This window comes from Fringilla coelebs (genome assembly GCF_963513975.1).
Source record: "Fringilla coelebs genome assembly, chromosome: 15".
Taxonomy (NCBI): Eukaryota; Metazoa; Chordata; class Aves; order Passeriformes; family Fringillidae; genus Fringilla; species Fringilla coelebs.
In genome coordinates this window covers 17,612,021-17,628,902 of record NC_140041.1, presented here as the reverse complement: position 1 = coordinate 17,628,902, position 16,882 = coordinate 17,612,021, and the positions used below count along the sequence as shown (strand labels likewise).

At 52.7% G+C, this 16,882-nt stretch overlaps 2 protein-coding genes across 2 annotated transcripts in view; both read right to left on the bottom strand.

Moving 5' to 3' along the window:
- Positions 1-256: 256 nt before the first annotated feature.
- Positions 257-5,150, bottom strand: LOC311159506 (E3 ubiquitin/ISG15 ligase TRIM25-like). Its single transcript, XM_084215623.1, has 6 exons — positions 4,500-5,150; positions 3,780-3,875; positions 3,176-3,409; positions 3,059-3,081; positions 1,948-2,126; positions 257-1,356 (listed from the first exon to the last, which is right to left on the bottom strand). Exons 1-6 carry the CDS (start codon positions 5,094-5,096, stop codon positions 1,274-1,276), a joined length of 1,212 nt encoding a protein of 403 aa, XP_084071749.1. The 5' UTR covers positions 5,097-5,150; the 3' UTR covers positions 257-1,273.
- A 6,769-nt stretch (positions 5,151-11,919) lies between these two features.
- Positions 11,920-16,882, bottom strand: part of PPARGC1B (PPARG coactivator 1 beta) — a 41,230-nt gene continuing 36,267 nt past the window's right edge. Inside the window, exons 8-12 of the mRNA XM_084215685.1 lie at positions 16,116-16,863; positions 15,529-15,604; positions 14,659-14,780; positions 14,231-14,385; positions 11,920-12,658 (exon numbers count right to left, since the gene is read on the bottom strand). Of these exons, the coding sequence (XP_084071811.1) occupies positions 12,555-12,658; positions 14,231-14,385; positions 14,659-14,780; positions 15,529-15,604; positions 16,116-16,863 (1,205 nt within the window). The 3' untranslated portion in view covers positions 11,920-12,554. The remainder of the gene's footprint in view (positions 12,659-14,230; positions 14,386-14,658; positions 14,781-15,528; positions 15,605-16,115; positions 16,864-16,882) is intronic.

The window sequence follows — 16,882 nt, the reverse complement described above, 5'->3', positions numbered from 1 at the left end:
CCTCTGCCGGCTCCACCCTTCCCTACGCTGCAGCAGTCACTTCGATAAGTTTCCCCTCAGTCGCCAGCAGGGAATGCTGCCCAGTCTCTCCTCACCACACAGGGCAGCTTTGCTTCTGCACTGGATGTGCAGCATGGAAAGAGGCGGCAGAGGCAAAAGCTGCTGCCTTAGATCAAAGATCAGCATCGCTGCTGTCTAGTTCTGTAGCAGTTAATGTTGTGCTGTCAACTTTTCGATAAAATAAATTGCCATCGCGTTTAACAAACTAATAACATGACTTTATTAACATGAACCTAACACGGTATTTAGAACAGCTGAGCAAAAATGCCCAACCTAATGGTATTTCCATTATGATTAACAAAACAAATAAGAGAGGAGCTCTTGCAGGAAGAGGTGGGATGCTGTGATACACCCCCTCATAGCAGCCCACAATCCAGTTTCTGATGTGTCAGCTTAACATAGCCTCCATGCAAGGCTCACAATTTCTCGGCCTGAAAAAACAAAACACCTTGTCACCACATTACTAACAGGAGCTTCATCACACTGATGGGAGCATGATGGGACACTTGAAAGGGATGGTTCCAGTCTCTATAAGCCTGAAGTTCTCAGCAGGATGGCCAGCCTTGACAGACACATCATGAAAAGACAGCTTTTCTTCTACCACTAATATCTTTGACCTAAGGAGCACACAGAGGCAGCATTCAAACCAGGCACAAACAATTCCAAGCTTCCAGCAGCTCTCATTGCTGATATCCTCCTCCCAGCAGCTCTGGGCTGGCACTGTGTGTATTGGGAGTCCTGTTCTGGTTTGGGCTGGGATTCATTCTAATCATGAGAACTCCATTCCTGGGAATTCATTCTCTTCTCAGCAGCTGGTACAGTTTTGGGTTCAGTAGGGAATAATGTTGGTAACATGACGATGGCTTGGCTCTGGCTGAGCAGCTGAGCCAAGGAGCTTTCTGTGCCTCATGCTCTGCCAGAGAGGAGGTGCACAAAAAGCTGGGAAGGAGCATAGCTGGGGCTGGTGACCCAAACTGGCCAAAGGCATATTCCACACCACAGAACACCATGCCCAGGGTATGAACTGGGGAGAGACGGCCACAAGGAGCCAACTGCTGCTCGGGAACAGTGGCTGGACATCAGAGAGCAGGCGATGGAGGAGCAGTCATGCTGTGCATTGATAATTTTGGTTGGGTTTTCTCTCTCTCTTCCCTCCTTTCTTTGATTGTTATCATTATGATTGCCACTGAATTTGTATTTTGTTAGGCTAGTTTCAAGAAAAATGAAATCCATACGTGGAACCATGGTATGTTGTACCACCATGGTATGTTGTACCACCACCAAATGAGAAGGAACCTAAAGAGAAAAAACACATTGATTACCAGATAATTGTGGACATTTGGAGTCTGCCTCTGTCCTGACCCAAGGCCTGCTGCCAGCAAGGGCTGAAGCAACATCCAGAGAGCAGTACCTAGGGAACCCTAATTTCACCAATTCAGTCAGACAAGTGTCCGCTGTGTACAGCTCTGGGACTGTAGGCTAAGCTTGCAAAGCATTACAAAGGAGTAGAAGTATTTACACAGGAAGAGTAGGTTATTTATGTCCAACCCTGCTGCTGGGATGAGTTCTCAACATCCCATTGAATCAGAGAGATGCCACAGAGATATTGCTGTTATCTTCTCTTAATCCTCCCAAAAAACTCCAGGGACTTCCCAACCTCTTCATCCATAGCCTGGTTTAGCAAGGTGCATTCAAGGCAAGTCCCAAAGCCCTGAATGCCAGGACCAGCTCCCTTTGCTGCACACACATGTGCAAATAAGCACACAGTGTAAGGAATTAGCACTTCTAAGGGTACTCAGTGTACTTGGTGCCTCATTAAAATCCTTTCTTAAAGATGTTTTATTGACTTCCCCATCTTGCTTTTGACATGGTGAAATGAGCACTTACCTGTGAAATGAGCACTAGTCTGTCCTGCTTGATATCCCCCAGGTGATGGCTGCTTAAAGAACACCTCCATGTCTGAGGTGAATTTCTGGAAAAGTCTCAGAATACCATCTTTTGTTGATTTATCCAAAGTAATGGGTGGCTTTGGCACACCTTCAATTTTAGGAAGTGGCTGGCATTTCCTAAAACACGAAGAAGGAATCACAGAACCAGAGAATCACAGAGGCAGGAAAAGCCCTCACAGCCCATGGAGTCCCAGCTGTGCCCAACGTCCACCTTGTCCCCAGCCCAGAGCCCCGAGGCCACCTCCAGCCCTTCCTGGGACACTCCAGGGATGGGGATCCAACCCTCCCTGGGCAGTTCCAGTGCCTGAGCTCCCTTTCCATGGGGAAATTCCTGCTGTGCCCACCCTGAGCCTGCCCTGGCCCAGCCTGGGGCCGTTCCCTCTGCTCCTGTCCCTGTTCCCTGGAGCACAGCCCGACCCCCCGGCTGTCCCCTCCTGGCAGGAGCTGTGCAGAGCCACAAGGGCCCCCTGAGCCTCCTTTGCTCCAGGCTGAGCCCCTGCCCAGCTCGCTCAGCCTCTCCTGGGGCTCCAGACCCTTCCCAGCTCCGTTCCCTTCCCTGGGCACGCTCCAGCCCCTCAATGTCTCTCTCACCATGAGGGGCCCAGAACTGGACACAGCGCTCACAGTGACACCTCAGCAGTGCCAGCACAGGGGACAGTCTCTGCCCTGCTCCTGCTGCCACACTATTGCTGAGACAGCCCAGGTGCCATTGGCCTCTTGCCCTCCTGGGCACACCTGGGCTCGTGTTCAGCCAACACTGAACAGCATTCCCAGTTTCTTTCCTGCCAGGTACCTTTCCAGTCACTGCTCCCCAGCCTGGAACTGCATGAGATTGTTGTGACCACGGTGCAGGACTGGCCCTTTGCCTCACTTTGACCTCCCACTGCTGCCCTTGGCCCATGGATCCAGCCTGTCCTGATCCCTCTGCAGAGCTTCCTACCCTCCAGCACAGCCCCAGGGTGCTGCCTGCCTTAGGCTGTGTGGAACTCACCAAGAGCTCCATCCCTCCACATTGGCAATAAAGGTTTGGAACCTCCGGAAGAGCTTACCTGCCTGTGATTGCTGAAAAAGCCTGTAAAGACATTTTGAAAGCAGAATCAGCACAGTGCAGGCACAGGCCAGCCCTGGAGCTGTGATTCTCTGGGAAGGGGGATGCTGATAGGTACCTTGGTGAAAAGAAGTGTGTCCTTCTGATTCCTCAGAGCCTCCAGCTCCTGAACATCCTGGCTGGCCGAATCCTTCATCCTCTTGTGATTATTCACCTCTATCTGAATCTTAAGAAGTTGTTCCTCCTCATAGTCACTGAGAACTTGCAGGACCTCCCCTTTTTTCTTCTCTAGCTCCTTATACATCTCCTTGAACAGGCTCTCCAGCTGCTCCCTCCGCTGGTTCTCATCAATCTATTAAGAAAACAATTTCAAATTTGTAAGGGACATTTTCCACATTAGCTCTTACTCAGAAAAAAATCTGTATTTTTTCTGGGATTAAAAAAGTAACTAAACGTTGAAGGTTGGAAAAATAAAAAAGCCACACACCAGCCACTCATCAGGAGGCACAGACTTTCAAGCTTAACTAAGAATGGACCTCCCAGACTGCTAAGTTATGCATCATCCTTCCTCAAAGAGGAAATTTCAAAAAATACATGAGAAACCACCCAGCAACTAAAAAAGCTTCAGAATCCATGATCTGGGGAAGGGCAAAAGAAAACTTTTATCTCATTATTTACCAGCAAGCAACCACCCCAAGGTGATATGGGACCTTGAGACAAACCTTTAGTCTCTCCATTTGTTTCAGCAGTTTTGTTATGGCTTCATCCACAGCAGCTTCATGGTTTTTCAGTGTTTTCAGAATTCCATGATAAGATACCTACAAATATCACGGGAAGGAGGTATCAGGAGAGGACTGGCATAATGCACAAGATCAGCAGTTTTATTGACAGGGGTTAAGCTAGACTTGCAAAAGGTCAGCTCACTGCATGCTCTCAGGACAAATCAGTCCTGAGAGCATAAAGGTTCACTGGAAGGTTTTATCCCTGAACCAATGCCACAACCACAAGGACAATCAGGACAATTTGAAGTGAAAACTGTTCATGTGCACTAGCCACATATAAAGCTATTTCCCCTGTTGGCACCTTTCTTTCTTTTACTCTGTCATTAATTATCTTTGCATAAGTGCAGCTCAGGCTCATCTTTGCCCTGGAGGTGTACCAAGGACTAAAACCTTGCAGGAGCACTCAGTCCCACCAGTCTGGCCAAACTCTTCCCTCAGAACGTGAAAAAAGTGTTCATAACATCTTGTTTTATATCTCAAGGGCCAAAGCCAGAGAGAATCTGGGACAAAACTCAGAATAAAAGCCCAGGATTGCAATTTAGCTCCATCTTGGGTCTGTAGTTCTCAAACTCAGGAGCTGCCCCTGTGCCATGGGAGGTGTCTGGGGTTTTCCTGGCGCAATCCATGCCAGTGCCACCGTCCCAGCAGCTTCTTTCTTACCTGGGCTTCGCTAAAAGCCTCCTCCAAGCTGATGATCTTGTGGCTCTTGTGGGAGATGACGGAGCACAGGACGCAGATGCACTCCGAGTCGCTCTCGCAGAAGCACTCCAGCAGTTTGCCGTGCTGGGAGCATCTCCTCTCAGCCAAAAGCTGGGCATCGCAGGGCTCCACCAGCACGTGGCCCTTCTGCCCGTCCCGGCTGTTGTGCCTGCTCAGGTGCGCCTGGCACAGCGAGGCTTCGCAGCTCAGGCAGGTCTTCACTGCGGGCTGCGGCTCCTGGAGGCAGGAATCGCACAGCACCACCTCCTCTGCCTGGCCCGAGCTTTCCGCCTTCTCCTTGCCTTGCCCTTCCTGCTTTTCCTCCTCTTGGGGCGCGGGAGCATCCAGGAACCTCTGCACAATGTTGCGGAGGTGGAAGTTGGGCCGCAGCTCCCCGACGAGCGAGTGGCAGAGCGGGCACCGGGCCGGGGTCTGCTGGCCCCGGAGCGCCTGCTTGATGCAGTCGTTGCAGAAGCTGTGGTTGCAGTCCGCGATCGTGGGGTCCCTGTAGATGTCCAGGCAGATGGGACAGGTCAGCTCTTCCTTCAGCCCGGCCATGGTCTTTGCCTGGGCCGTGGCTCCAGCTCCGGGCGGGGCTGACGGGGAAGGCTCTGCGGGGAATCGAAACTGAACGCAGGCCGTGACGAGGAGCGAGCTTTACCCCACGGGCTCAAGACTGCTGCCTCCTCCCCTTTACAAGGGAGGGTCTTCCTCCCCTCTCTCCAGCTTCCTGCCTCTCGGGGCCACGTGGGCAGGGGCTGAGGCTGTCCCGGTGTTGACAAAAAAAGTTGTAACAAGTAGTGTTTAATTACTCTTGGAAATTCCTTTCGGTTTACTGGACAGGGCTTTGTCCTGTGTGCAAGCGGTTATCTCAGCCGTAAAGACTGTGAGCCTGAGCAATGCTGGTAAGAACTAATAACCTGGTCTGACCGCAGCAATGGGATGCATTCAAAGAGAAGAAACATTTTTGGAGGTCTGTGACCAAAAAAGAATAGTTGGAGAAATGGGATGTCCCCCAAACGACTAGCCAAGACCCTGAAAAAAAACTCTACTCCAATGAAAATAAACTCTGAGAAGTGATTTAAACATGCAGAAAATTCAGGGAGTGTTTAGCATATAGATATGAGTTTGGGGAAATGCATTGGCTGTGTGAAAGCTACAATAGATTTCAGCGGGTCGGTCAGCCAGGTGTGGTGTGTGTAATTGGGAGTTATTTCAGCCCCACATGCCTGGGGCTGAAACAAAGAAATGCCACTTCCTAATATTGAAATTACAGTGTTAGAGAGTTTAATTCCCCAGTGACAGCAAGTCAATCTCCTCGCAGCAGCTCGAGGCTGGGAGCTTGGACACTTCAAGGGCAGCATGGCAGAAGGTCCAGCCCTGCTGTGATGGGAAATGAGGCAGGAAGGAAAGCTGGGAAGAATCCTTGTGGGCAGGGAGGCTGGGACAGCTGGACCAGCAGCCAGAGAGCAAAGGAACCAAAGCTGTTCCCTTCTGCAAAGACTCCTGGATGGAGCTGGACAAGAGGCTGGGACTGATAAATGCTGAGTGGGCAATTGTGTGGCTTACCTGAAGTTACCCTGCAGAGCCCATGGGCAGAGCTTGTGTGGCCCAAAGCTGAGGTCCCTGTCAGGCAGCTCCTGTGCCAGCAGATCCCAGCAGGATTTGGTGTCAGGTGCCACTGCTGAGGGCACAGGAGGGAGCTGAGACTCCAGAAAGCAGCCCAGGACAGCTCAGCAGGCAGTGAAATGAAGTCCACACAGTGGGCATTGCACTCTGGTCAGGAACAGCAGCCTGGGGTGTGCTGCCCACACTGCCAGGTGCCAGCCAGCCCAGGGCACGACCAAAGCTGTCCCTGTTCACAAAAGCTCCTGAGTGACTGCACTGTGCAGGAAGATAAATAACACTGCCCCTCTCCCCTCCAGCAGCGACAAGAGCCACTCCAAAACAGCACCTGTCTATGTGAAAAGGAGTCACAAGGAGAACTTTGTTTTATCACAAAGTTCTGCCAAAATAAAAACAGGCCAGCTGGGATTTATCCCAAATGGTTGGAAGTGATCGCTGGGACCAAGGGAACTGATGAACTGATGTCAACATTCACCATCCCTTCACACAGATTCTAGATCTGCTTGCAGGAATTATCCTCAAGAAACAATCATATTCAATAAACAGATCAGTGCTTTATTTACAGGAGGCTGCCTGGGAATGCAATGTTGGAGGCACAGGTCAGGTTGGGAGGACAAACATCAGCTCTGCATCTGTCCCTCCCTGCAGGCCCCTCCCTTGTGTACCCCTCTCCCTCCTGGGAAACCCACTCCTGTGTCTCTGCCCCACATGTGCCCACCCTGGGCACCGCATCACTGGCTGTCCCTGCTGCATTCCCACATTTCCCCCCTCCAAATTCATGCTTTCATCTGTCTGGGCACTATCGACACGACAGTGCCTGATGTAGCTCAGAAAAACATTCCTCTGTGGTGGCCTTGAAGCCTGCTGGTTGTGGAAAGCAGCAGGGAATGAGCTTCCCATCAGCTCTGCGCTCTGGCCGCAGCAGTGGCAGGGATGAGGGGCTGGCTTTGGGCTGGGAGGCAGGTTCCAGCTCTGTGCCCAGCCTGGGGGACCCACACCGGGCTCCCACAGATGTGCTGGAGACAGGCAGGTGCAGAGCTGCTGCCTGAATCGGTGCCTATCAGCAAAAACCAGCAGCTGGCACAGCTCAGCACCTCGCAGAGCTGCCCCTTTTGGGCTGCTGATCCATGGTCTGGATAAAACAGTGCCACCCCTGTGGCCTGGTGAGGCTGGCATGGGCATGGCTGGCATGGGGCTCCTGTGTGCCTGGGGGAGCTGTGCCCTGCTGGGCCTGCCCCGGCCTTCCAAACATCCCTCCCACAGCTGGACTGCTACAAGGACCAGGACAGCAGGACACCAGGACAGCAGGACACGGCCGTGCCCCTGGGACAGCACTCTGGTTCCCAGGGCTTGCTCTCCTGGCTCCAGGGGCTCTCCAGCTGCCAGCCTCAGCTGCATGGCTGCTGCATCACCACCTGCAGCAGGTGATGATGCAGCACCTGCATTTTTTCCTGCTCTCTTACTCCACTCCAGAAATTTTGATGAGCATGCCTGGCTTCATTTTTCACCCCCTCCATCTGAGGAGTTTCTTCAGAAGGGGTCCCATGGCAGTGGCACCACTGGAAGTGCAGAGTGTAGAGCCCAGGTTTTTCCTGCGTGACTTAAATTGGGAGAAGCCACACTTAAAATAGCAACAGACAGTGATATTCCCAGGCAGGAGCTGCATCCCTGGCAGCTGGCAGGCTGTGCCACCCCCTTGGCCCTGGCACAGCCCCACTGCCAGCCAGGCAGAGCAAAACACCTCACCCCGAGCAGACTTGCACTAAAAACTGAAGTATAGCAGCACAAACTGGTTCCTTTTTTTGTTCTTTCCACTTTATAGTATATATGTTATCGTTTATTTATAGGCAGATCACTTCACTATTTACAGTACATGAGCGTAGAGATTCTACAGTCTTTTTGATGTAAACAAGAAACTCCACGGCAGGGGAGTCTGGAAAAAGAAGCCAGTTCTGAAGTATTTACACAATTTAAAATAGAACTTTTATACCCACTGGATAGATATAGAGAATACATTGAGCGATTTGGTTAAATTATCTATGAAACTATAGAATCTGACAATGTAAAAATACAAGAAAACGTTCTCTCATTTTAGAAGGTAGACAGTTAAATCACACTAGAAATAAATCTCTTTTCTTTTTTAAAAATAATAACAATAATAATAAAGGAAAGGCATAAGAATCCATGCCATCTCTTAAGGTTAAAGTATATTACATAAATAAGGACACAACAGAATGGAACTGGGGGAAAAATTAAGTGAAATATAAAAAAAACACTACCAATTAAAAAAAAATACTAAAAACTTGATTCTTAATCATAGAGGGATCAATTCTGCTGCTTTTACTTACTCTGCAAGTAGAAAATTGCAGAGTTAAGTAGTACTTACTCAGCATGAGCAACAGAGGCAGAATTGGCCCCTAATAATTATGAGCAGTGTCCTTTTATATTAAAAAAAAAAAGAAGAAAACCACAGAATTTAGCTTTTTTATATAAATAACAAAGCAGATGTGCCCCTTTTTAGGTGAAATTCTTACACCTTTCTGAAGAAATGCATCAATTGAACCGTTCTCTCTCTTTCTCACATGCACTCACACACTCCCTCCCCAGCTCCTGCTGCTGCCCCTGGCCCCAGGGAGGGCGAGGGAAGAGGAATGAAACCCCAAAATGAAACCCCAAGGCTGCATTTGGCTCTGTATTGCTTGAGATTGTCAGGGATGGACTTAGAACAGAACAGGTGTCGGGTTCAGCTCCAACACCGGTACCTCAGGACTCAGCAGACCTCCAGAAAGAAAAAAAATCCCCCCAAAAAAGGAGAAAACCATGTAGATCTGCAATTGCAAAACTCATTTGCATGGTGCAGAGCTGAGATCAGACCCAGGACTGCAACAAGGTGACTGAGCTGCTGCTTCCTGAAAGATGTGCAGCCCTCAGCTGTGCTGAGGAAATGAGAGAAACCTTTGCTTTGGGGCAGCATCCAACCTAAAACCTGGGATTGTCCTCTGCATTCAGCCCACACACTCAGAAACGTTTGCTCCTCCCTGCGGAGCCTCAGGGACACACTGGATTCCAGCCAGAAACCTGCTGCCCCCCCTGAACAACGAGTTTTTCTGGGGCAAACCTGTGCAAAACAAGCAAAGGGGCATTTTATCAGAAACTCTTCACACATTCAGCATTTGCCCACAGCACCTGCAGGAAACGGCTGGGGGACGTTCTATACCCACACAGTGTTAAAAAAATAAATCTCCTCCTGACTTATTGCCTGCCAGAGTAAACCCTTTTGCTCCCAGTTTCTCCTGCCCATCCCCAGCCCTTGCAGGGGGCTGGGGTGTGAGGGGTCCCACAGACTGGGTGGGTGGAAAGGAAATCCTTGAGAAAGGGGGGATTCCCAGTCCCTGGCAGCTCCTGCACAGCTCTGGGCACCTCTGGCTTCCCTGGCAGCAGTGCCTGGGCATTGCTTTGCTCCTGCCCCATTTCCCTGTCAGCATCCAAACCTTAGGCAGCTCAGGAGGGAGCTCTCACCTGCCCCTGTGCTCGACCCACCTTCCTGCAGACTCGAGCACTGTGAGCTAAAGACACCTTTAGAGTAAAAAAAAACCCACAAAAAAAAAAAAAAAATCAAGTGGAAATTTATTTTTCACCCAGTCCTAAAAGGTGGGAAAAGCCCCAGGGCAGGCAGCACACAGCCCAAGGGACTCTAAGCATAGTGCATAAGTCTGGAACAGAAAGATTTTTTTGGGGAGGAGGGAAAACAAACCATCCCAAGTGAATGGAAAAAAAGTAAAAACCCAAAAAAAAAAAAAAAAGAAAAAAAAGAAAAAAAAGAAAACCCTACCCCACTTATAGGCTTCAGGCACCACAAAGACCACTTATTGCATCTCTTCCTACCCTAGGGCTGCAGTACTGATGAGCTCTGTGCAGGACCAGCCCTCCCCTTCCACAGCACCAGCCTCAGCACCCAGCAGCTGGGCTGAGGCCGACCCAGGGCACCCAGCCACAGGCAAACACTGGAAAATTCTGGGTCTGGGTATGCCAAAACCAGTGCTTGGGAAGTGACTGAGTGATCCTCTGGCGTGGGCTGGAGCCCCCCCAGCTCTGCACTAACACTTCCCCTCCACCACCCTTGATGCATCCCCAGCGGGGCCCAGCCATGGGTGCCCCCAGCTGAGTGGGAGATGGAAGAATTCCACTTATTTGCTTTTCTTTTTTTTTTTTTTTCCTTTTCTTTTTCTTTTTTTTTTTTTGTTGGCTTTTTCTTTTGGATTGATCGTTTTCTGAAAAACATCAGCACAGCACAGGACAGTACTACCCACCCTAAATGTGTCGCTATATACATTCTACATAAGCTCTATAGCAATCACATGTAAACATCATCATCGTGAGGAAATACTAGGACAGAAAAAGGCAAAGCTACAATGAGGCAATTGCCAATAGCAGATGCTCAGTCTCGGCCAGAGCTGCTCGTGGTCGCTAAGGTGGGATGAGAACAGGGGGATTTTGGGGAGGGAGAGGTGCCAGATTTCACTGCTGAGGCTGGAATGGCACAAGGACTGTTCCCTGGCAGCGATGGTCACCGGCGGCGGGGTGGGGACCCCGCGGTGGCCTCCGGGCCCTGGCGCTGCCGGGCTGGGTGTTGTCAGAACCACGGCTCTCCCGAGGGAGCAGCCAGGGAACTGTGCTGGTGTCGGCGCTGCCGGCGTTCCTGCTCCTGCCAGAGCCCAGCTGCACTCCAGGGGCCACCCTGGCAGGGCTCCGGCTCCTGGCCTCACATCTTGTGCCATTTCCGAGGCTTTGGTCACTCTCCCTGCAGGACGGAACATACCCGGGGAACCGGGGATAAAACCCCCAGGTCATGGGGAGGGGAGACCCCAGGAGACTCTAATCTATCTATTGGCAGAGTTAAGGCTATAATATTCTATCTACAGAGGATGGCTGAATCCCTAGTGGTCTCTGGGGCTCAAAAATAAAAGAGGAAGGTGGTGATGGCTTGAGGAGCAGCAAGGTTCCCGCTCCCTTGGGAAAACAGTGCCTCTGGCCAGCTGGTGGTGGGCTTTGCTCTGGCCGGTGGGGGGCTGTGTCCCCTTCCCACCACACCCACACATGGAGGGCAAGTCCACAAGTTCATTTTACACTTAAATCCAGCGCCGAGGGCCCTTGGCCAGAGGCAGAGCTGTGTCCTGGGGTGCTGGACGGATCCGGGGTGCAGGTGGGTGCTGGGACGTGTATGGCTTATCAGCTATGGGGCAGGGTGCTGGGTGGGTGCTCACTGTGGGTGCCATGCCTGCCCCGCCTCTCTGCACTTTGGGCTGGACTTACTTTGGGCTGGGCTTTGGGCTGGGCTTTGGGCTGGATTTGGGGCTGGCTGCCCAGTGGGAAGCACAGACAGGTCTTCTCACCCCGCTTGCTTTGCAGGGTATGGAAGAGAGTGTGGATCAAGCCACAGGGCCTGGCCAGTCTCCCAGCCAACCAAGGAGCTGGAGAGGAGCCAGCTCCTCCACATGGACTGGAGACATCCATCCCCCAGGCTGTGCCAGCAGGACCCACGTGCCCAGCTGCAGCCCCCCAGCCCCTCTCTCCTGGCTCCAAAGGCAGTGGAGGCCAGAGCAGCGCTGGCTGCAGGAAGTGCATCCCTCTCCCACCCTCTGCAGCCTGCAAAGCTGCATCCATCACCCACCAGGACCCAGCTCAGCATGGGGGTGATGCTGGGGGCTCAGGCCACATCAGCACAAAGAATGGCTTTGAGAGCAAAGTGGGTGACCCCGGGGCAAGCACCGAGCACCCCGGTTTGCCAGCAGGGGAGGCAGGGGAATGTCAGCTCTGTGACTGCTCTGACCCCCCATTTGCTGAGTGGCAAGTGCCTCATTACAGTGCATAGTTAAAAATCAAGGAAGCGGTACAATAAATCTGAATTACAGTACATCTGAGCCATAAATACATTTTTTTTAAGTATATACTTTTTTTTTCTTCTCTTCTTCTATTAAAAATTAGTTTATAATCCTGATTCTATTCACAATGAACAATTTCATCATCACACACTACAGACAAAAAAATGTTATGGTGAACACAGCTGCAACTCCACGGCGGGAGCATGGGGAGGGCTGGGAGGGGGAAGAAGGGCCGGGGGGCTCCTAGGCTCACCCTAAAACAACCAGTCAGAAGCAGAGGGGGACTAACGTGTGGCAGTGAGACATCAACACCATGGGGACTCACAGACAGAAGCAGCTTTGTTCAATGTAAACATCGATCAGGGGACAGCAGTCTCTCTCTCGCGGGCACGCTCTCGCTCTCTCTCGCTCTCTTGCTTGCCATAGACTGAATAATTTCTTTGAAAACGTAAACATATTGGAAGTGCCTTGACTGAGGTATTGAGGTATTCCTCCAAGGTTAAGGCTGTTACCGATGCAGGCTGAGCTGGGCCTCCTGCAGCAAGCTGTCAAAATCCATGGTCTCGTACTTGCTTTTCACCGGAGCTGGGGAGGACTCGTCCGTGCCGCAATCTGGGGATGGCAGGGACAGAAGGCAGCCGGGTCAGGGAGGGGGATCAGAGTCCTGTCTGCCTCATGGGGAGGGAAACTGAGGCACAGCAGGGCACTGCTCACTGCCCTGCTACTGCACAGCCAGGCTGGACACAGCGGTGATGGTGACACTGAAAAGAGCTGGGGCAGAGGCACTGCAGCCAGGCTCAGCTGGGTAGGACACACGCCACTGGCATTCACTGCCAGGGGTGAAAAAATCTGCTGGGTGCAGCTGAATTTGGAGGGGCTGACACAGGGCCATCCTATGGGAGCTGTGCTGGTGGCAGAGCCAGCCTGCTCCACTGCCAGCCCTGTGCCAGGAGCTGAACATAAGAGTGCCCCTGGAAAGCCCAGGGAATTTAGCACTTAGCAGAACTAAGGCTGCCTGATTTCACAGCAGCTTAACATTTTGGGTGTATATTTTGAATGGCGTGGTTGCATTTCCCCTCTGCCTGGGGGCTTCCCTTCTCATCCTGCACCAGGATGAGCAGGATTTTAGGGATGAGCTGGGCTGTGCAGGAAGAGGGTGACTGGTGGCTCTGCAGAAATCAGGTGAGGAGCACTCAGGGGGCTTCTCTTAGGCAGGGGGGCAGCTCTGGGCCCCCTTCCCCACAGCACTGCACAGTCACTATCTTCCTCACGGGGTGCTATCTGGTTCCTAATTTCTCTGTGCCCAAAACAGGAGGCTCTGGGATTTACTCAGATGAACAATGGACATTTGTGCCCACAATCAAAGTCAAGGGATTGCTGCTCTAAGCAGAGCCAATACTGATAAAAAAATCAGGGAGTACTTGAATCAGATAGGGCATCTGGAGGTAAGTCAAGACTTGGGGCTTTATTTTCTGGACCTCAGTCTTTCACTCATCAAGTAATATCCAGAACCCTTCAGCCTCTGCAGAGGGTACAGAAATAAACATGCAGTGCTGGTGAAACACCTGAAGCAAGGAGGGCTGGGCAAAGCCTGGGACACATTTCTCTTGCAGACTAGCACAGGCTTTGGCTCCTGGCCCTCAGCTCAGTCTGCAGCCCTGGTGACACAGTCGCTGAGACCTTGCTGAAGCACTGAAAGGATTAATGCGACCACAGCACATTTCAGTGCTGTCACTTTGGCTCCAGAGTGCATGTGCAGCCTGGTGAATCTGTCCTGCAGAGCAGCAAACCACCCACATCACCTCTTGGGCTAATGAAATGTTGCTGACTGCCTTCTCTAATGCCTGGGAAGGGAGTTTTCTGCTGGAAAGCTTCCAGCACTGTGCAGAAACCCAGCAGACACAGGATGGGCTGTGCTCAGCTGAGACCCAGCACCCCAGGCTGTGATGCTACATTTTGCAGCCAGCACACCCTGAGGCCTCACACCAGTTTCTTTCCTTCTCCTCAGTTCCCCAATCCACCTGTCTGAGCCACGAGCAGTCCCATGAGCCATAGGACAGGCAGTGGGCTTCTCCTGCAGGCTCTGCAGGCGTTTGGGACCCTGCGTGACCAGGGCTCAGCAGTGCAGTGTGCTGTAACTGCTCTGCGCTAATAAAAGAGACAAAGCAGCTGCTGCTTCCTCACCCAGGTCAGCGTATCTGGTCCAGAAGAAGCGCCCCAGGCCACCAGAGCTGAGCTGGAAGGAGGGCTCGTTCCTCTTCCTCAGCGAGGGGCCGTTCTTCAGCGATAAGGCGGCGTGCTCGGAGTACCGGTAGGTGATGAAGCCGTACTTCTCCCCCCTGAGCAATCAGAGAGAGGATTCAAGATGTGATGAGCCCCACAGACCTTGCGATGCACCACTACACCCCTGGCCCATCATTCTTCCACTCCTCCATCCCACAGATGCCCTTGGAGCTCTGGACAAGCTGAATCTCCTTGACAAAAGCACCAAGACCGAGGGCTCGGCTGACCCAGGAGATTGATGTGGCACTGCCTGGCAGTGCTGTGGGGTTTGAGGAGAGGAACTGCCTGTAGCTGCTGGAGCCCTGGGCCACAGCTCATTGCCCACTCACCTGTTAGTCCTGGTCAGGACCTGACACTCCACGATTTCACCAAACACCTCGAAGCGTTTCTTCAGCTCGCTGGAGCTCATGCTGCTGGAGAGGTTTCTGATGTACACCACCCGGCCTTCCCCCTGCCAAAGCAACCAAAAGCTTTCAGGCTTGGGCCCTGCACCTCTGTGCTGCTGATGGGCTGTGGAGGAGCCCCTGCAGCCAGCACTGGGAAACACTGCCATGGACAGAACCTGACATCTCCAGGATCTGGCTGTCTCCATTCCAGGTCACAGTGTCAGCCCCAGAACAGCCATAACCAGGCTGGAGCAACCACAGCCCCCTTTTCTCTTTTAAAATTCACCTGCATTCTTGCACCTTCTCCTGGCAAATGTGGGATATAGTCCCAAGAATTGCCAGGGGCAAAATCTAATTGCAATGCAGGAAGAAGTGCCAAAACAGCATGTGTGAGTATGTGTGTGTGCACAGCAGTAGGGAGCACCAATTTACTCTCCCACGTGCCCACTCCTCTCCCGGCTCCCAGCATGTGCCCACAGGTTCCTGGTGCATGAGGATGCAGCAGGGCCATATCTGTGACATCAGGGATTCCCCAGTTCACCCCACAAACTGCCAGTGCCAAGTACACTGAGGCACCAGCGTAGGAGGCTCTGGGCATCCCTGTGCCAAGGACTCCGTGTGTTGCCAATCGCTGGCGGCTTCCGCTGCACGCTGGGTTTTCCTCCCTCCACCACCCCCTGTCCTTGTTTAACACTGGCCTTGCACCAAGGGATGCTCAAGCCAGGGCTAATGGGCTCCACTGCTGCTTTTTGGAGCAGGGGATGAGCTGAGGGCTGGTCTTGCTGTGTCCCTGTGGGGTCCCCCCTCACTTACGATGGCCTTTTCCCGTCTCTTCTTCAGCTGGCCCCGCTGCCCGCTCCCGCCCTGACACTGCTCGCCGTTCTCACACCTGCAAGGAGGGACAGGAGGTCAGCCAGGGGCTGGGGGAGCTGCTGGGGAAGCTTCAACCATCAGTGAGAAGCTGAGATGCCCACAGGAGTGGGGGGGCACTCAGGGGCACTAGGAACCAAGGAGAGACTGGGGTCCAGAAAGGACACTGCAAAGCTTTTTCTCATAGATGCCAGGGTGTCCCCAGCCAGCACTTGCCCCTTCCCAGGCCTGGGTCCTGCCCATGTCCTGCCACCCATGGAACCCCCTGGCTGCTTCACTCTGCCACTGCTTCCTCAGGCCATGGCTGACGCTTGCAGCAGTGGCTGATGCAGCACCAATTATTTTCATAGTTTTTCTTTCATTAATTAGCATCTTTACTACTTGCAGCACCAATTATTTTCACAGCTTTTCTTTCATTAATTAGCATCTTTACTACTTGTGCCAGCAGAGCAGAGAGCACTGGGGCTGCCCTGCACCACACTGAAAATTCAGGGGACAAAACCAGTGCCAATGTCCCCGTGTCCCCATACCTGAAGGTCCGTCTGCTGGCAGGTGACCGCGACCGGCAGCACGAGGAGCCCGAGCTGGACCTGCTCCGAGAGCAGTAATGCAAACTGCTCCTGGAAAGGGCGCTTCTCCTCAGGCACAGCTGGGTGTCGCCATGCTCCTCCTCTTCCTCCTCCTCTTCCTCCTCATCTTCCTCCACGGGGGAGCCGCTCTCACTGCAGCTGTCCTCAAAGACGGTGTCATACTCGGGGGTCTTGCAGAAGACCATGTCCTCGTCATCGAGGGCACTGTCCAGAAAGCCAAAGTGCTTTGTTAAGCTGGCTCTGATCTCCTGGTCTCTCAGCTGCTTGACGCCGTCCTTCCAGAGCATCTCAGTGCCCGTGTCCTTGCCGAGCTCCAGCCCCTGGTAGTGGGCGGCCGGGACCCTCCTCTTGTGCTCTGTCTCCACCTGGCTCGGGGGCTCCCAGGACTTGAGCACCTTCCTCTGCAGGGCAGGCTCTGGTTTCAGCACCTGGCAGTAGTCGTGGTCCCCGAAGGAGCGGGAGAAGGGCCGCTTGAGCAAGCCCTGCTGCTCGGAGAGCGGGCGCGCCCGGCTCAGGTGGGCGAACAGCTCTGTCCTCTCCGGGTGTTTCCTGGGGGCTTTCCGCGAGGCTGCCACGTCCCCGGGGCTGGGGGCCATCCCCTCCTCCTTCCCTGCCTCCTGGGGGATGTCTGGCTTGTACAGGTCCTCCTCGGCGGGTTTATATGGCGGAGTGGTGGGCGGTGTGAGACCTGGACCCCCCAAACAAAG

Excerpts from the sequence above, each read along its gene's own strand:
- LOC311159506 (XM_084215623.1), bottom strand. The coding sequence starts at position 5,096 with ATGGCCGGGCTGAAGGAAGAGCTGACCTGTCCCATCTGCCTGGACATC. Across the intron at positions 3,876-4,499 it reads AGGCTTTTAGCGAAGCCCAG|GTATCTTATCATGGAATTCT; the intron begins GTAAGAAAGAAG and ends TGATATTTGTAG. Across the intron at positions 3,410-3,779 it reads AACAAATGGAGAGACTAAAG|ATTGATGAGAACCAGCGGAG; the intron begins GTTTGTCTCAAG and ends TTTTCTTAATAG.